General features: G+C 40.2%; 1 protein-coding gene across 1 annotated transcript in view; it reads left to right on the plus strand.

Moving 5' to 3' along the window:
• Positions 1-5749, plus strand: part of LOC139739735 (apoptosis-stimulating of p53 protein 1-like) — a 51241-nt gene extending 45492 nt beyond the window's left edge. The window contains exons 8-11 of the mRNA XM_071650340.1: positions 868-2907; positions 3438-3571; positions 4492-4658; positions 5412-5749. Of these exons, the coding sequence (XP_071506441.1) occupies positions 868-2907; positions 3438-3571; positions 4492-4658; positions 5412-5749 (2679 nt within the window). The remainder of the gene's footprint in view (positions 1-867; positions 2908-3437; positions 3572-4491; positions 4659-5411) is intronic.
• The last annotated feature ends 15450 nt before the right edge of the window (positions 5750-21199 follow it).

Raw genomic sequence — 21199 nt, forward strand, 5'->3', positions numbered from 1 at the left:
CAAATTTCAGGTTTTGTCAGGGTTCATAGACCGTTTCAATCAAATTTGCAAACAGTTTTAATTGTCACAAATAGGTTTCATGTTGCAGAGACATTTTGAATGTGTTCAAAAATTTCTTTGCGACAAGAAAAGCTGTTTGCAATCATGAAAACTTGCAAATTTGATTGCAACTATTGACAAAGTTGATTTCAACTGTTCACAAACCCTGAAGAAACCTAAAATTTGCTACATTCACAAACATTCACCACTCAGTGAGATACCTCCGTACTGTGCTTTGCTCACTAATTGGCGTTCATGATGGAGCACTTTCCTTGCCTATTGGCACAGATGTCCGGAAAGTACCTGTCAATGAATAGATTTTACTTAATCATTCTAATCCTAGCTGTGTTACCATGGCCTTCCTGTTGTACTGAAGCTCATCTGTCTCAAGATTCATAATCCAGATTTAAGAGATTTCATGGAAAAGATCAGGCTCTCCTTAAGAGATGAAAATACTGTTGACGTTAGTAGAGTTTCTCACAATGCTGATATATGTCAAATGTTGATTTCTAGTATAGTCAGTCACTGTCTCTATCATCAGATTGGGCTAAAACCATAGAAGTAAAAATTGGATTTGGCCAAAAGATATGAAATCAACAAGTTTATAGATTGAATAGTGCAGGAACAACTTTGCTTTGTTTATAATCTTTTAGAAAATGAGTTAGAGTGAATAAGTTTGCTTGCCATGAAATTCTGAAGTGTAAACTGCATTATTCTCTGTGCCTTATGTTCCTTGGTATGATTTGATGTGAGTGTTTTTGTGTGAATGTATATTTCTGAGTGGCTGCCTTCCTAATGGTGTCTTTTATCTAACTGCATTTTTCACAGCATCGCAATAAGATGAATGAGCAGCAGAGCATCATGGTCGAAAACCAGAAGAAAGCCCTGGCTCAGCGCAATGGGGAGATGGTCCTTGTCGACAAACGCATTGGAGAGCTGACGGACCTGTTGAGACGTAAGAGGACGCTGCAGCAGCAGCAGCGTCAGTCACCAGTGCCCAGCAGCCAAAGGTCATCTCCTTCAAACAACAGCAACAACAACGCTATGACGAGGAACATGCCCAATGGCAACATTGCTCCCAGGCGGGCCAGTGACCATGGACTGGATCGCAACAGTCCCCACATGGACAATGGCGGTCAGTATCCAGGCCAGAGGCCTCCAGTGGCGCCACGCCCCAATCGTCTTGTGAATGGTGATGGTAGCGATGCATTCCGCCAGAAGCCAGTGCCGGCCAACAAGCCTGTCCCTGCCCCCAAACCCTCCATGCTGCAGCACCCAGGATTCAAGCCCCGCACAGGATCGTCTGTTCCGGTCACAGGGCCGCAGGGCACTCCGATGGTCATTCCTCAGTCTCAGATGGACGCTAGTGGTAGTGAGACATCGTCACTGACAGAGAACTCTAGTCTTGACAGCGTTCCCAGCTCCACTGGGCCATCCGGCATGCGGCAAGGTGGTAACTTGGCCTCAAGTAATCGCCCAGGAGCTGGATCTCCCAGCCAGGGCAACGCCAGTCGATGGCCAGCACAGAATCGGGATGCACAGAACAGGTCTCCCATTACTATGTTGCCTGGACAAGATGGACAAATCTCAAATATCAACAAAGACCTTCGGGTGCAGGTCCAGAGAAATTTACCCATGTCCCAAAACGATCCCCGTGGGAATTATCTCTTTAATCGTCCTGCTGGTGACAGGTCACCGATGTACAGCCCAAGTGGACAGCCTTCTTCATCAGTGTGGGAGGCTACAGACCTTGATTCTGGACCACTTCCACCCCAGCAGCCTCAGGGTGCCTTGAGGCATCCTCCTTCCCCTCAAGGCAAGAAGGCACCACCACCGCCACCCGCCAGAAGTGAGAACACGAGGTTGACTAGTTTTGGCAGCCCTAGCACAACTCCTTCTTCTTCTGTTGCAGGTGCTCCCTACCCCAATCAATCCTTTTACAGCCAGACAACTTCCCGTGGTTCAGAGTCGCCTTCTACTGTTCCTGCAGGTCCATCCGCTGACAGCACTGATGCCACCAGGCCGCATCACCAACGATCAGCAGCTACTGTTGGCATGTATGCCCCTCCCCCAAATGCTCATGACCGCAACTACAATCGACCAAGCTTTGAGCAGGGCTTCTCAAACCCTCCCTACTACCCATCCAGACCAGCAAACTTCCAGCCCTCTGGTCTCTTCCCAATCAGCGACATGCAAGGGGATGAGGGTGACGACGCACCAATTTCCCCGAACAGACCTGCTAGTCCGGTGAAATTTCCAACGCTCACTCTCCAGCGCTACATGGACCCCAAGAGGATCCACAACATGCCACGCCCCCTCAAGAAGCGCCTCTCCTACACAGAGAGCAAGGATGAAAACTTCTCCTTCCTCAATGCGGAGCTGCGCAAGAAGCTTCCCTTTTTCCAGCCAGAGCATCCCCAAGCTCCTCCTGAAGCCGCCCCACTTCCTGGACAGCAGCAACCCCAACAAGACCAGAAGCAGCCAGACCAAGGGGGTCAAGGGGGCGTCACACTCACCCCAGTTGCCGCGCCGGAAGTGGATGACAACCAGAAGCCGGACGTGACTCCACCTGAGGATTCGAAGAGTGAGCCAGCACCGCCAGAAAGCAATAAAAGTGCGGAAGAGCCCAGCAGCAAGTATCGCAATGATGCCATCCTCAGTCACAAGCAGTATCAGAAGGCTCTCTCGCAGTATTCCCGCTCGCCCATCCTAGACCAGACCAAGAAGCCTCAGACCAAGATCAAGGGCATCTTGAAGAATCCAAAGAGCAAGAGCAAAGGCATCAGGGTTCGCTTCGATCCCCTGGCTCTTCTCCTGGACGCCTCTCTGGAGGGAGAGTTCAGCCTTGTTCGACAGATCATTCCCGAGGTTTGTGACTTTCACAGAATCTCCAAGTGTGTTATTTCTTCTAGATCATTTCACCTAATTACACTAGCATATCAAAGATTCCTTAGAAGTGACAATCTCTTTCTTCTTGGGGGTCCACTGTATGTTTGCCAAAGAACCTCAGCCTATGCTCTTTTGTTTGGAAAACCCTGTAATGCACCATTCAAACAGCTTTAACAACAAACAGAAATTTTACTGGATATCTACTCAGAAGTGTGATCTTTGACTTCAGTGAAAGGAGTTGTTAAATTATTCTGCTAGCATCTCGGTCAGTGAAATCATACAAAATCATGCGTAAATGTAGCATTTTTTGTGTCAAAACATACTTAGACAGTAGGCAAGCCAGATTTTACTGATGTCAATGGGAAGATAATAAATTGGACCTTTCTTAATGACATATCAGTTACAAATGTATTTACCCAAGCTAATTTCATTCATGGTGGCACATTTATGATCACAAATTCTGAAGCTATATGCAACAATATTTTTTCTGCTTAACCCCCAAACCACAGGTGTCCAACCCAAGTGGTGCCAATGATGAAGGAATCACAGCCCTCCACAATGCCATCTGTGCCAACCACTACGAGATTGTCAACTTCCTCATTCAGTACGGAGTGGACGTTAACTCTCCAGACAGTGATGGCTGGTATGTATTTGGAAGGAGAAGAAAACTGTTGTTCTTATCCCCGTAAGGACGAACTGATTTTGCTACAACACACATTTCCCATAAACACCTGTCCAAGTATACTCAGGACTTGTCATCAATGGGTTAAAGGCATATTTACCATTTGAAGATGAAACAAAAACCTAGCTTTATTGCTTCAAAATAGTTTTAAAATGTAGGGTAGGGATAGAAACAACCAATGAAAAAAAAATTTAATCAATATAATCAAAATTAAGTATTGTTAAATATACGAAATAGGAACAATAGAATAAGATTGTTTCTAGAATAAACCAGCTACAGTTAGTTTTTTTTAAAGAAAAATAGTGATATCTCCTTATATTTTAGGCTTTATTGCAATTTTTTTATATGGTAAGATGTTTTGCGATACAACTGGCCCACACATTTGCATTAAATGTGACAACTTGGACATTTTTAAATCACTGTTCCCAATGATAAACAACTTTTAAGTCATGCACATTAGCAGTTTATTCTCTGTAATATCAACTGGACAGAGAGATTCTTGAATCTGAAATAACAAACTTTTAATTGGCAAGTTGCTTTTTGTCACCTTTTAATACTGCATGGTGTTGTAATCAGTTAGTCTGCTTTTTTACTGAACAGTGGTAACATTCAACACATGTCACAGTACAGACTTCATAAAAATGCAGATGAAAATGCACTGTTGAAGGGAGGATCATTATATGCTATCTGCCAATGTAAAAAGACTTCTGTCCAATAATCAGTTATCTTTTATGAATTTGTGTTTTATGTGCGTATTGCTTGGAATTTGGGTGCCCCGGGAAGTTCATCATCAGAATGTGCTCCCTGTCTGAAGCGTCAGTGTCTGAAAGCTCTGATGAAGTAAATTAATTTTTGTTTTCTTGTTCTTGTATTAACTCCAGGACTCCCCTGCACTGTGCGGCCTCCTGCAACAACATCATCATGGTGCGGAACCTGGTGGAGCACGGTGCCTGCCTCTACTCCACTACCATCAGTGACCGCGAGACCCCCGCCCAGAAGTGTGAGGAGGATGAGGAGGGCTTCCAGGGTTGCTCAGACTATCTCTTCGGTAGGCAACAGGGAACCTCTTTGGGAAGGGAGGGGGTGAGGTCTAGGAAGGAGGGTTCCATGACATTATTTTGCTCCTGCAAACATTTGCTCCTGTGCATTATCTGTATGCAACATCAAACATAAATTCTACCCACAAGCATAAACCTAACCCTAATCCTAATCCTCACAGCAACTAAACCTAAAACCCTATCACAACCCTAACCCTAAGTACTTGGAGAAAATAAGACCAGAGCAATTGTTGCAGGAGCAAATGTCTTGGCACTAGGAAGGAGGCAGAGATTGAGAGAGATATGAGAGAAAGCTTTGAGAAGAGAAATAGAAGAGGAGAGGAAGAGGGAAGGTAATATTGGAATAAGAGGCGCCATGGCGTAGTGGATGAGACTCCCAACTCCCAATCAGATGTCTCAAGTTTGAATTTAGCCCAGTGCTTGCATCCTTGGACAAGATGTCTTAACCCACCATGTCCCTCTCGACCTAGGTATATAAATGGGTACCTGGCAATGCTAGGGTAATAAAAATAGCAGGGCCCTCTGGTAGGGCAATGTCAACACCGAAGAGGCTACCCTGGATAAAGAAGATCATATTATTACTATCAATATCATATTCAATAAAAACCTTTTCCTTCACTAGAAAGATGTAGTTCTTTAGAATAATGTCTGTTTCTCCTTGAACAAGGAATCTTTCCAGTCGAACAATGTCTTGATACCTTGCCGAATCTCATTGTCATACCACATCTGTGTCTGTCTCGCAGGAGTGCAAAATAAGATGGGCACCGAAGGGAACCCGGTGTACGCCGTCTACACGTACAATGCCGAGAAGGAGGACGAGCTAGGCTTCCGGGATGGGGACGAGCTGCAGATCTTGCGGAAGGGTGACGAGGAGGAGAAGGAATGGTGGTGGGCCAAGATTGGAGAGAAGGAAGGCTACATACCCAGGAACCTTCTCGCAGTGAGTGTTTCTGTAGCTTTTCACGTTGGACATCATTTACCTAGTGAAAGGGCAATTCCAGACCACACTAGATGTTGGTCTCAGAAGAAAGAATATGGTTTTTATAGGTTTGACAGTGAAAATTTGATCCTTATTAAGTAAAGCATGGGAAAGTTATATAGTGTGAAATTTCTGTAATTTCTGCTAAACAGTTCTGTAACAGTTGATATGAATATGCAAATGAGAGAGCTTATTGTATCATCATCTCACAGTTTTTCATGGATCGTGTAAAAAAAAACTGACAAAAATTCAAATTTTCTGCTATTAAACCTAGCTTTATTCCTCGTTGAGTAACTTCACAAAGTAATGATCAGTCAGATGTATTAGAATTTGAGACTGGGGCATGATTACATCTGAAAAAAAAATGGAATTTCAAAATTTTGTGTATGAATTGTAAGGTAAGTTATGAGGCAATGACATCTACTCATTCATTTACTTATTCATATTGAGTGTTCAAGAACTGTTTACTGAAAATTAGCAAAACTTTGGAATTTCATAACATCCTTAAATTCTTATCTGATTTTGATCAAATTTTCTCTGTTGTTCTTTTTGACTCTTACCCGGGGTCCATTTCATGAAAGTCTTATGAGAGATTTTTTGCTCATAAGACACACATAAGTAAGTCGAGGGCTTGTTCATTTTGCTAGAAATATTGGATATGGATTGGGATTTTATCTGCACATCTTGCCCAAATGATGCTGCCATAGAGACAAGGAGAGATCGTAGTACAGTTTTGTCCAGTTTGATGAAATTTGCCCATGTAGTCAACGTAGATGCACAACAGTTGCACCCATCTAAGTATTTCCTTGAAGCAAGGCCAGGCAGGTTCCAGAAGATGTGGGTATAATAAGTTAATTTTACTGTATGTGGGAATACTGCAAGGAATGTGCAGTGTGCAGGTAGTAGATGTTCATGGCTATGTTGCTTGTCCTCCTTTTTCGCATCCAGAGTCGCCCTCGTGTGAAGCCTCTTTACAGATGATGATGCTCCCAGCTTGGTGTGGTCCAAGAGAACACCAAAGCCCGATACCACAAAATATCTGACCAATTGCTGACCGTTCGTGTACAGACCCACGGATGCTCTATACTACGTGGTCACCTGTGTGCTGAATAATCTTAGATTGTCCGTGCTGAAGTGACCGACCGTCCCAGTTGTAGATGCTCTCCGGTGCATGGTGATGAGTTTGCTGCCCTCTCTCGCCTGCTCTTTTCCAACAAGTCCATGTTTGTAGTCTTGCTTTTAGGCCTCTTGTTTCACAAGGATTACATACAGTGCCAAACACATTCTGAATAATGGATTGTTTGCATTGCCATTACTTCAGGTAATGAATTTGTAACACTCAAGGCAATCATCGTCTTAATGAGATTTTTGGATCAATTGCAGAATGATAAACTTGTAAGCTTTTTTTCTCATTTTCAAAAATTACTATGTGAATCCATTGTTGTTTTTAGGTCGGCTGTGACTAGGTATAGCACACCCATGCAGAAGTTTGTGGATAAAGCTTGGATTGGTATGGTTTTTTTAAGGATGTTTGCCATGAATTAAAAAAGAAAAGAGAAGAAAAAAATATATAATGAAAGAGTGTTGGCTAATATTACTGTAGGAAGTGTATGTACAGTAGGTCATTTTTGGAGTCAAGAAATTGTGAGGAGGGGCAGTTGGTTTACAAGATGGAACTGAGCTATGCTGTTGATACTTGGGATTTGTGGCATTCTTGTTATGGAAGAGAGTGGTGTAGCATGTTTTGGTTTGATCTTTGCCGGACAAACCTTGTTAGTATTCGACATGATTGAATTTGTGGTACAATCATTCAATATTTGGTATCAACTTTGAAAAAGAAAATGCAAGGGGGCACAATGTAGCTGCCTTGTAATTCATGTGTCAGAACTTGTACATTTTGTATCATACACTCCATGAAGTTTATGCACTCTCACTATGCTTTGTGACTATTTACCATTCTAAGTATTTCTTACGATTCTGCTGAAGTTGGGATGCGTATGTTACGTATGATTTATTTATTCATCGTTAGTTTCATGTACCATGAAATTTCAAGGTACATGGTTTGATGTAGAAGGCCCAAGCAAAAATGCAAAGTGCTGTTGTCTACGTGGAATAGTTTAGTTTTAATGTAACATATTTTTTACATACACCACTGTGAGATTTTTTTTTTTTTCATTCTTGGACAGAAATCTATGATCACAAATGTATATGTGCTATTTCCGAATTCACTGTAATGTGCAAAATACTTGTTCTCTTGTTTTGTTTGTTTTTTAATGATTTGTAAGCATCCAACACCTAACAACATAAAAATCTTGTTCCATATTTTGTAACTATGCAACTCATGTTTCGGGGCATAGGAGAAACAAATAGAGAATAGGAATTATAATGGGAGATCTACCACCTCCCTCTTAGCTTTGTTTTGGGTTTGACATGTATTCTCCTGTTAAACCGTTTCCACCCCTATGTAGATTCATGTCACACATTCTCAGAAACCATAGCTATTTTTGTATGATTTTATTTATTTATATTGATAGCACTGCTGCATGTATGATTAATTTGTGTAGATTAAGGAGTTGTGATGATACTTGTATGAGTGAAGGAGAGAAATCAATCTTTCTTAATTCCTCCTATGCCCTATCTGTTTTATAAAAACAAGCTTAATGTTGGAATTGAAAAAAAATGGTGTTTAAGGCTGTGATCATCAAATAATTGATCGACATGAATTAGTTCCAAAAGCAAGAGTTTTTTTATTTCTTATTTTAATGGCATTATCAACACTTGTCATATGTATGCAGATTTGAAGAGAGCCACAATATACTGTTATACATGTATGTGATGTACAGTTATTCGAGAGAGGACTTCCGACATAGGGTGTATTTATTGACATCGCTTACAGAAATCAAATTGAAAATGAAATTTTGCTTGATAAGACCTCCTTGGGGCAAATGGAATCAGAAGCATACTTGTTCATCAATATTGTGCATTTTTAGTCGAAAAGTTAGGAGAACTACCAGTATAAATTCCGTTGTATTCACAGTGTATTCATTGAATTGGGAGAAAGGTCATGACATGAGACTAGCATGAGTTCATGCCTTATCATCTTAAGAAACAAGATAACCCCAAGTATCCCAAATGTTTTTTCGAAGAATACTGTTCACTTAGATTGTACATTCAGGGCTAGAAATACTGTAAAAGTGGACATTTTTGCACTTGGCCGGGTGATTTGAATTTTGCTTGTTTTTGATCCGCAGAATCAGAATATGAAGTAATATCAGATGTAACAAGCAAAAAAATATGATTATGATAAAGTTTTTTGTTTATTTTTTGTGCTTGTTTCCTGTCGCACAAAAATTTCCACACTGCGAAAATTTCCACTTTTACAGTTTCGGTCTCCACACGACAAACTTTATTCATCGAATCTGGTGCTCATGCATTTCAAATTTCAGTGATACTTTTTTGTACATTGTGATTTGAACTGGCATTTCCTTTGGCAGAGAATTCAAACCCTATTCATAGATTTCGTTTTCATTCCAAATGAGCGTATCTGATTGTTAGAATTCATGACTGGCCAATGCTTGAAATGTCACCTGTGTGTACTGGTAAATGCAGGTTGATTGATCGAATTAATCAGAATTACCTCACTTTATAACTGCTATGAATTTGAAAGAGCCAATTTCATTCTACTGGAGTATTCCATATTTTGCGGTATTCATTATTCACTGTTCACCTTTGGTATGTGTATTGTCAGCACTTTCATATTCACATTAGTCGTAAGTCAAGCGATATACTTGTTCCATAAGTTCCGGAGTATACTCTCTTTGCATAATTACCTTGTATTCAGTTTGTCTATGTGAATCTGTGCATGCAATCAAGATTGTATTCACTTAGTCAAATTTGGTATTTATGTTAGGGTAGAAAAACAAACCCGCACAAACTGTAAATATAGCATTCTTCACTGTCTTTTCTTTTCTTTTTTTTTTAAATTCTAATGTGAAATCTGCTAATGTTGGAATATGCTGATAGTAATTATAATAATAATAATAATCCGGTGATACAGTTCTATACTGAAATTTGTGTTTTTGCCTTATGTTCTTCTTTGGGGGAGGTCATATATGAGGTCCAGTCATTTCACAACTCGATTGTGTCAGTGTTGGTGATTATGAGAGTGAGGTGGGCTGTGTTTCTGGAAACTCATTGCCACCAACGACAGTGCCGCACAGCATGAATTTCTTTCAAATGAACTCTAAGCAACTGAAAATATTTCCTTTGTCAAGCAAGTGTCGAAATGATGGCATTTAACTATTGTTGTAATTCACCAATGAAAACAACACAGAAAATATCAAATGACTTTACACATAGTGCCGTCATCAAGAAAAGTAGTTATAAATATAAATATGTCGAGAGAGGAGAGGAGAGAGAAGGGGAGAGAGAGGGGGAGAGAGAGAGAGAGCGGGAGAGAGTGTGTGTGTTTGTGTGTGTGTGTGTGTGCGTAACATCAAAACATGTTAGGGTATCATATGCATGTTAAAGGTTTTTTAATACAGCATAATTCTAATTGTGAGGAATGCACAATCCAACAAGAAAAATCTGTGTGAAGGAATCTCTCCGTGTGATGTATTTGTCTTTTGACTATGGAAACAAATATATGTATATTTAATATATATATATCTAATATTGTCGCGGGGGCGACAAGACCTCGTATCTACAAAATGTCAAATGTTCAGGAGAGCCAAAAAACATGGCGGCCAAAGCACTATAGCGAGTGGGATAGTCTTTCCTTTGACATGCCGTGATGGCTTCCTTTTTGGAGTATCAGACAGTTGGGATTTGGTCAGGATATCACTTAACATATTTTGACCATTAATCCAAAGTCACTTTCACCAAAATTTCAGATACAAGGTCTTGTCATGCCAGCGATGATATATATATACATACACCATAATACATCCATGCACATACACAATATGCAATCATCACAACACACTTGGAGGTCATACAAAATGATGGCTCTAAGCCCTCTTCCAAGTATGGTAAGGACTCACAGGGCCAAATCAGACATGGGAGTCAACGTTTCATCAAGTCTCAATTTCTTTTACTCCTCACGATTGAAAATATCATTTCAAAACAAAGCATGCTTCACTTGTGTCTACAATGCTGCTATTTGATAAAACAACACTCATCATGTCTTCAAAATGTATCATCACCCCTGTATGAGTAATCATTGATGAAAATTAACTTTCAAACCCAGCGGTAAATACATGTAGAGCAGGAAGTAAGTCTGACATGCAAAGTCTGTTGGCAACATTTCGATTCTTCTCTTTCAGACATGAAAGGGATTCAATCATAAATTTTCAGCTCTGAATGATGTGGACTTTGCAAGTGTTTCAATCACACAGCCTTGGAGAGTAATAACAACTGTTGTTGTTCCAACAGAGCTGACTAAATTCCTATGCACATGAAAAATAATGATGGGAATTCCTTAGACATAAATTCCTATTTCATCAAGCTGACATGGTGGATGGTATATCACAGAACTCTTGGGAGAAATTAAGTCTAGATGCATTTCTGATCTGTATTCCTTATTTCTCATTTTCTACAGAGAAAAAGAGTGTGTAGCACAATCACACGGCACATAAGTGATACTTCTACATGAACACACAACGTTTGCCTCACAAAGATTAAGAAAACAAGAGGAAACTTGTGAGAGATGTAGTCATTGTGTGTATAGCCAGGAATGGTTGTGCTTCAGGGTGGAATGTTTGGTCTTTTTTAACTGCTGATTATGGAGGATGGCATGAACAGTGCAATCATCCACCATATCTCTAGGCTTGTCCTAGGGAGAAGGTCAGTGACAAGTAGTTGAGGGAAAATATATATACTGTATACACTGAATATTTTGTGAGGTTTTTATTTTTGCAAATTTCAAGAATCGGGTGTTATTCGCGAATATAAAAACATGCAAAAATATCAACTCTGACCCTGACACGACTGTGACATGTATACATTTCCCCGTTCAGTACTGTACTCCACAATCACGAATTTAACCATTTGCAATATCATTGGAAAGTCCAAATTTGCAAAAAATTAGACTCCGAAAATATATGTCACTTAAAGCTTATTTTTCGAATTTTTAGTGGTCAGGCTCACACACACAAAAACAACACACATGATGACCAGGAAAGGGAATCCCGAGGGCAAGTCAGTCCTGCAAAGAGAATGTAGATGCTCAGATTATTTGATAATGACAAAATGGTTATATTGAACTCTGTATGTACATTTGTAATTCATGACTTAGTTAAACAGAGTAGACCAGGAAAGACTAGTTCTAAGGTTGCTCTTCCAGCATATCCCAGGGATTAAAGCAAATTTGTGTTCTGATGTGCCTCCAAGAATATTTACGTCACACCACCAAGTTCACGAAAGGTACTTATTTGTTAGCTACAGAAAGCCGTATCAGCAACTAACTAAAGATATTATCTCACGATGGCTTAAGAAGGTAGTATCAAGGTAGATATGTACAAGCCTCACTCCACATGAGCAGCAACGAGTTCCAAAGCCACACGTAATATGGTTTCCATGCCAGATGCTCTTCATCATGTTGGGTGGAGCAGGGAAGAGACTTTCCATGCTTTTTACAATAAACCCATTGCCATGCCAAGTAGGAGATTTGCTCAAGCAGTACTACAGTAATTGTTCTCAGTTCTCACAGATATAGTGGACAGACATACTTAGTAATAAAAATGTGTACTTGCTCTGTATCAGATTTGCTGATGCTGAGCAGAATATCAGAGAAGAGTTTGTGGATTTTGTAGGACTAGTGAGAACAACTGGTGAGCACATTGCATCATCAATCAAGAAAACCATAGAGGACATGGGACTGGATTTTGAACATGTCTGAGGGCAAGGGTATGATGGGTGCAGTGCTTTGTCCAGTTAAGCAGTTGGTGTTCAGGCAGTTAGAAATTATTTCAAAGAACCAAATCCCACATCCAAAGATAAAGACGTATGAAACATATCATACTGCTTTGAAGGATCCTCTGTTTGAAGAAAATAAGAATTCTTCCTCTCCATTACCAGAGAAATTGAATCATTTCTGACAGACCAGCAGACAGTCATCCCAGTGAGTCCCTTCCGTGAAACAGACATTGCCAAAATCTCACAGAGCCTGATGAGGAGGTTTGTAAAAGTTAATATCTTGGCTGCAGCAAAATCATCTCTGAAGATCAGTAAGCTGGAGTTGAAAGAAGAGATTCTAAAAGACAACACACAAGTTGACATAGGGTTAGCTACAAGTGAAGCTGTCTCAAAGGCAAAGAAAAAAGTAAGTGATGGCGTCAGCTTTTCATTCAAAAGTGACTGTTACAAGATCCTACCAAATGAAATGATAAAACTTGTAAGTTTTAAGTATGTGTTGGTTTTCAGTGACGTCAGAAGCGGGGATTTGCCTGGATTGACTTATTCAGTCGATGGGGGCGTTGGTTGCCAGCATCAAAAATCACAGACCAGGGTGTTTGTGGACAGTGATTTCTGCAAGTAAATTCACGCTTATCGGTTTAAGTCCAATGTTGTGAGTATTGCAAAGTCAAGATTTCCGTTGAGGAATGTTGAAATGATGTATGAGTGTAAAGATAATAATAAATTGCATAATGTGAAGTCGATTTAGGTTTGAAACAGGGAAAGAGTTGTAAATTCAGGTGTATTTGATAATGATTGGAGATCATTATAAAGAGTATGGAGTTAGATATGATTATGAACCCAAAGTGTCAGGGTAAGTGAGCAGTGTTATACAGCTGTAGCATTTGTTTATCTATTCATGCAAATTCATGCTACCTAATTGAGCACAAATGCGTATTATTGTTGTTACATTTAATTTAATTTTGCAGATTGAACGTGCAAAGTGCAACTGTAAGGTGCAAGTGCAAGGTGCAACTGTTCGGTGCAACTGTCCGGTGCAACTGTTCGAGTACAATGTAACCAAGGTGTAACCATGGACCTACCCATGGTGTAACCAAAGGGTACCGACACAGTGAAGATTTGCAAGGTGTACATTCTGAGATGTAACTGTACAAGCAAGGACAGAGAATAACACACGTGCACACCACAGCACAGTTTCAAATTATGGACCGAGGACTCATTTATTCGTATGCCGATCTGCAGAGGTTGCTTCGTAGCATACATACGTCACATAAAGTTCAATAACATTGTCTACCAAGTTGCGAGTACCTCTAAGTTACAACGATGAGCGACGTACAGCTCGAGGATACCACAAAGCCAGAAGACTCGGTCAGTCACTGTGGTGATGATGGTGTGGCCAGGTCTGTAGCGAGTTCAACAACCAGTTCTGCTCCTCATCTGCATGCTAAGGCCAAGGCAAAAAGGGCAGCCCTAGTAGCAGAGGCAGACGGACTCCGACGCCTCCAAGAGCTGGAATTGGAGGAGCTGAAGCTCAAACAGAAGCGAAGTTTGCTGAAGCTGCAGACACAGCTTGACGTTACAAAGGCGGAAGAAGAGGTCTATTCGAGCTTGTGTGAAGAGGAAAGGTCACATGTCAGTCGACACAAGAGCAGTGTTGACCCTCCACCAGCGACGGGTAGTAATGTGCTAGTTGATCACGATCAGGATGCCACCATCCCTTATCCGACACCTCCATCTAGACCTACACAGAATGAAGGACAGGCAGTGGATTCATCAGATGTCCTACATCAGAACAGGCGACTCATCAATGCAGTCTCACTCAGAAATGCAGAACTGATGAAGTTCAGTGGAAATCCTCTGCATTATTTCGAGTTTATGCGTTCATTCAACAATCTGATTGGTGAGTCTGCATTTGATGATGGAACCAAGCTTATAAAGTTGTTCCAGTGCTGCGAAGGCGAGGCTAAAGGAATCATTCAGTGCTGTATGGTCATGGTCCCGCAGCATGGATACCAGCGAGCCAGAGAATTGCTGGAGGAACGCTTTGGCAGTAGACACAAAATAGCGGATGCTTGGATGAAGCAGGTGACTAGCGGACCACCATACCACGCTAGTGACAAGAAAGGTCTCCTGAAGTTCAGTAACCAATTGAAGACGTGTGTCGAGACCTTAAACGCTTTGAATCTCACAAGGGAGATGAGTAGCCAGCACGAACTACTCAAGGTGGTGGATAGACTACCATTCTACCTGAAGGGACGTTGGTTGAAGGTAGTTCAAGACATCAGGCTGTCCTGACATCACTGATGTGGTGAAATTTGTGTCTGCTGCTGCAGAAGAAGTGAATGATCCTGTTTTTGGTGAGATAACAGTACAATCTAAATCAGACGCAGCAAAGCCGAATTTCAAGAAGCAACAGAACAACAAGAGTAGCTATTCTACAGTTGCTACGGGCAAGGCAACGTCAACGACACAACAGTGCTTGTCACATGGACAGGCAAATGTTGAAAGGGGCTTCTCAGTAAACAATGAGGTGGAAGTAGAAATCAAAAAGAAAGAATGCTAGTTGCTAGGAGGATAATTGTTGATAACATTCATATCTCTGGAGGAATTATGAATGTAACAATCGACAAAGAAATGCCTGCGCATGCAAAACAACAAGGCAAAGGTACAGGACATATCTTGATGAACAGATGAATAAGAAGATGGAGGAAATGAAAGGGAAAAAAAAAGCAGAAGTACCTTGGAGAAGAAATACACAGTGTGAAGAAGAGAGAAGAAGAACTAGAGAAAGATGTGAAGTTCCTAAGTAAAGAAGTAAACAGAACCGCAGAATCTGCCGAAAAGACTGGTGATCTTTCCCCTCCTTACCAAGTCAAATGCCATGAGAATGTAGGTAAGGGAGAAGTCTGCCAAAGTTCATGATGGTGAACAGTTGATAAAGATAAAAGAGGGAGAGCTTACAAATTAGGTGGGTAAGTTAATAGATCACTTTGTTCTTTTGGGAATCAACTGAGTTGAATGTGTGTGTGTGTTTTATTGGTTAGAGATACTTTAATGTAGTAAAGACTTTAAGAGATCTTGGGATTTCATGAAATTATTGGAGAAATACAATTATGGAAATTTAAAATTTTACATGGAAAAAGACATGGAAATCATTTTTGTAAAAAGTACAGGAATCCTGGAAAAAGATCATCAACCAAAGCAATGAATGTACACTTCTACGGTCACTGTTTGAATTTACTGATCTCTCATAAGCTGCAAACTTGCCAATGTAAGAAACATGGTTGACGTCCTGAAGGAGACCTGTCTGTATTTCCTCCACAGCCCTGAGAGAATGGCTCTTCTGGAGAGTATAGCTCAGGATGAAGTTGCTCAAAAGTCTAAAAGGAAAGCCACCCTGGACGTATGTGAAATATGATGGGTAATGCGTCACATAGCGTATAGTCACTTCTACTCAAGCTTCGTATACATGTATATTGGGAAGATTCTGGAAGTACATGTAAATGCCCACTCCATTCACCAGGCACCAGGACATTATCTCCACCAACATCATCCCAGGCTGGGACATCCACTCTCATGCAAAAGCATCCTTGCTGATACACACTCTTTGTTCTTTTGACTTCATAGGACCATTTCTTGTCATGTAAAACATGCTGTCATATCTGAGTGGCAGGACTGTAAAGCTTGAAGGAAGGTCCACAGACATACCACACGCATTTTTGGATGTTGAAGAGATCAAGCACGTCTACTCAGAAATTATATCAAATATTGACAATGAATCTCAGTGGACCTGTGAACATGTTAAGAGAATGGCCTCAGCTGTGGACGTAGAATCATCTCCATAGTCGAAGGGCCTCCCCATGGAAAGTACCTTGAGTGTCTTTTGGGATACAGAGGTTAACAAGTTTGGACCCAAACCTGCAATATGCAGAGGAATTTTATCAGTGGTCAGCTCTCTGTATAATCTGCTTGATTCACACTCAGCTGACGAGAACCAGAATCAAGATGGCGCCCTTCTAAAGAGCATGTTCTCGAGCCTCACTTAAGCTTTTACCCAACAATTTTTGTTTTTAAGGCAAGTCCAGACCGTTTTCGATAAGTTTGTTCTAATTGTTTGTGTTCATGGCCGAGAAGAGGTTTTTGTCGCCCATGAAATACAGAGGAGGAGGAGGAGGTAAGAAACCCAAAAGTCTGAATTTCAATTCGCCAGTGACAGAGAAGGCACGTAATACCAGTAACACTAACATGTCTGCTGCTGAGCGCTTGGGCGATGACCGGGCGCTGGCCGGCCAGAGCAGTGCAACTCCCTATGCTGCACCCCTATGGTTTCAGCGATTCAAATGGCAAAAGGAGGAGAGGTTCAGTGAGCTACGTCGTTGCCTTGATTTTCATGAAAAGGCTTGATGAGAGATTCACCAGCTTGGAAAAAGAGGTTTCACAAGCACTGGACAAGATCGATGACTTGGGGAACAGGTCGCGAAAGAATAATTTGGTGTTCTTCAATCTCCCAGAAGGAGAAGAAACGGCTGCTGCAGGAGGTTGAGGAGAGCTGATCTCATCACTCCTATCGTCCATCGATGAAGCCATTGGTGATGCCAAAATCAAGAGAGCTCATCGCACCCCGCCAGAGCCACCACTATCCCGTATGCAACAGAATGGCAACCAGCGCCCAAAGGATCGACCAACACATGATTCGGCACGCCGTACACCGGGGTACCGTTGTAACCCGGGGTACCGCGTTGTATAGCGCCATCTCATGCCCATTATTTATAATGCGTATCCGAATTCAGATACGCCGATTCCGAATTCGGATACGGCAAAGTCGTCGCAATGAACTAGCACCATAGGTGTTTTTCGAAGTAATATCTAGCACCGCACCGTTTTGTAAACATCATCTACTGTAACTTTTATTTTCAGAAAAAAAAAATCACCGAAAGCCCAGAAAATTCACCCCCAAATCAACTGTATTTCTTCAAAATTTGATCATGGGGGCTCCCATCTTTATAATCTTCTACGCGTGCGCGAATGGTCGATAATAAAAGATGAAATGCGAAAGAAAAAGGTTCAAATTAAATAATTGGAATTTATTTCTTAGATTAATAAAATATTTACGTGGATTTCTAATGTTATCATTAAAAATATTTCATTTAAATGATTTTCTTATTTCATTTTGTATTCATTAATTTACGGGGTAGTAGACTGGCAACTTCGTCTGCAATTGATTATTACACGTACACTGCGCTACGTAATTATAAGCACGAATGCTAGCACGCCAGCGCAACGGCCATAGTCATGGCGTCTGCGTGCAGTGATGGCCGTGCTAGCAGGGGATACAAGGATCTACTCAAATCTCGCAAAAAACACAAGAAACTCAATAGAAGAGGTAAACTAGAGAATGCCAGTACTAACAATAATATGTACAATAATATCAAACAGTTAAGATTATAACAGAGCAGAAAATAATTATCAGTTGCATGCATTAATTGTTGCATAATCACACATAAGAAAACATTTTTGTGCATAATAATACTAAAAAATATTTAGACACATTTTTTGTTAAGCCAAGGTACAGCGCTGAAAAAAGAATAATTCAACAAAATGGCGAATTTTCATTTGGTACCCCAGGGTACCAAATATTGCATCACATGTGTGCTTTGGATTGTTCCAGGATCGAGTCAGGGTAAGGAAGGCCTGCATTGCTGCATTCAAGGGGGGATTCAAGTACAAGGAGAGAAAGATATTTGTAGCGGAGGACTTCAGCCAGCGCATTCAAGCACGCCGTAGAGCACTCCTACCAGAGTTTAAAAAGCTACAGCAAAAGAAGGAGAGAAAGCATTTTTGTCTACCCCGCAACCATCAAATATGTCCAAGACAACCATAGAGATTATATGAGTGCATGGAAATATATAGAAATTGAAACACTCAAATTGTTTCACAATGATTATTTAATGTTATGGAAAAAAGAAGCTCCCCAATGCCCAATGTGTGTTAAATAAATTTAAAAAGTGTCAAATGATTGACACTCTGAAGATTTGGTACGAATATAGACATTTGATATTAACAGAAATGAATTTAACCAAGTTTCATATTCAAGATTCCATTTGGTATAATAAGCATGTGAGTTTAAGACATAGACCATTTTTTTTACTATCATGCTTGGTATGAAAGAGGTATTTTGTATGTTTCTCACTTGTATAGGGGTGCCTATTTTGTGAAGACTTTTGAAGATTTAGTATCAGAATATGACATCCCTATAACGGACCGTCGTAAGTACAATTCCCTGATGAACGGTTTGCATTTGGATTGGTTTACAGATCAGTATGACGTCAATGAAAATATCTTTGATAAAATTGTTTCTGAGTTGATTAGAAAACCCAAAGTACCTAAACATGCATACTCTTTGTTACGAAATACAGACTATTTGTCTCAGAACAAGGTTAAAAACAAGTGGGAAGAATGTTTTGGTTTGGATGAAAATGATACTGATTGGCTCACAGTTCATAGAAACAATTTCAGTTGTACGTTAGATACCCAATTAAGGTCTTTTTATTTCAAAATATTTCATAATGCAATAGCCTTCAACTGATTTTTGTACAAAATTGGTCGAAGTGATTCTCCATTGTGTTAATTTTGAAAGAAGTTTCCTGAAACCTTGAAACATATATTTTGTGTTTGTACTGTAGTTGCTCATATTTGGAAAAAGCTTTCTGATTGTATTACAACATGATCAACAAGAGAGTCACTACAGTATGTACGTTGATTTTAATTACGTATTTGGTGTTGATACTGGAAATAGGCACGACAGGTGTATTACTTTTTTATTCTTATTTACGAAATATCATATAATTCGCTGCAAATTTCAGCAGGTAGATTTAAATTGTCTATCCTTTATGTCTTTTGTTCGATTAAAACAAAAAATTGAATATAAAATAGCTGAGAAAAGGGGTAAATTGGGCTCTCATTTAAAAAAATGGACACTTTCATTTATATAATAGTTTGATTCCTCTTCCCCCTACGTACATGTACCACAGTGATTAATCAGTAAAGAAATGTTACTTCATTCTAATTTTGTGCAGACATGGGTAATAATAACATGCAGTGGAGCCCCACCTAGGCAGAGTCATTTTAGTGTGTTTGGCGTGACTGATTGTTTGTTGCTATATCTTCATAGTATAGCAGTAATTATCTTATAGAACGTAATTTATTTCCATAGCTCTTGTCATGGTGGGACTCCACTGCATATGCAGGGAGACATTTTCGTCATGTTGTGTTGTATTGTGTTGTGTTGTTTTGTGTTGTATTGTATTGTGTTGTCTTGGTTCTGTGTTCATTTATGCTTTATACTTTCACAGGTATGATATGTACTTTGTTTCATGGCAAATGTTATAGTTTTCAATAAAAACAGAAATACAAAAAAAAAAAAAAAATCTGACGAGAACCAAAGACTCTATCGATCCCTTTTGGCATGTAACGAGAATGCTCTGCAGATTGAGTTGCAACTGTTTCACCCAAGCATAGATACCACACCAGGGACAGGTAAAACCATATCAGCTACCACCTGAGTGTTGTTTCTATGTGCTTCTTGTTTCCATCTTTCCTTGGTGTCATCCAGTGCCCATCCCACAGATTTGGCTGAGAATTCACCTATATCCTCATCCTTTTTACAACTTTAGGAAGCCAAAACACTGTCCCCTTTCATGACTACGTAATACACATTTGATTGACACCTTGACACACATGTGTGACTTGATGTACTATATTAGTGCTGTAATGTATGAAAATGAATCAGTATGGCCTCCTGAGAATAGTAGTGAACACCAAAAATGATCCTTCTAGTGTTAGTGCAACTGCTGTCACAACTCAACACATCTTAAAGTGCCCATAACACATTCAGTGACTCATGCAACACTAGTGGGTATGGTCTCATGAAAAAAAAAAAATATCAAGAAAGCGATTAGATGCAGCAGACACTTGTTGTGAAGAACACCTATAATATATTAACAAAATCTGATTATAGCAGACTAGTCTTAATACTAAAAAAATTTGGCTTTTCTTTGGATCAAAGTGTGTTTGTCACCCTCATATACACATGTCTAACAAGAACTTGGGATAAAATAATTTATCCCATGAGGCGTTTTTTTGTAGTCTCTTGTACTCTCTTACTTTCCAAACCCTCTAACCTTCACGTCTTTAGTGTACAGGCAGAAGTGGGTACTAACAAAGGATAAATCAAACACTTATTTCACAATATTGACATGACAAATCATGTACACCAAAGACATGACTTATAGAAACAACAGAAATGTGCGTCCAGTGCTCACCTGAGCATAGCACTTCACCTTCATGGTACTCCACCTGAACCAAACTATTTTAAAAATCATGAGATTTGAGGATTGCTGCAAGTCCCTGGGGCAACACCCTCAGAAAAAAAGAAAATGTACTTGAAGACATTTATACGAGAACGCAAGGCCGTGCTTTTTGTGGGCTGAGCAGCTAGAAAACACAATAATGACCCTATTGCAGGCTGAGTTAGGATACATGTGCTCGTTGACTCCAAACTTTCCGCAGTTGTACTAACTCTTTGCAGTGTCCTTTCCACAAAACTCAGCTCAGTTCATGCAGTTATGTACACTCCAT

The sequence above is a fragment of the Diadema antillarum genome, unplaced genomic scaffold (genome assembly GCF_040938485.1).
Source record: "Diadema antillarum isolate AM-2024a unplaced genomic scaffold, OU_Dant_1.0 scf00000029, whole genome shotgun sequence".
Lineage (NCBI taxonomy): Eukaryota > Metazoa > Echinodermata > Echinoidea > Diadematoida > Diadematidae > Diadema > Diadema antillarum.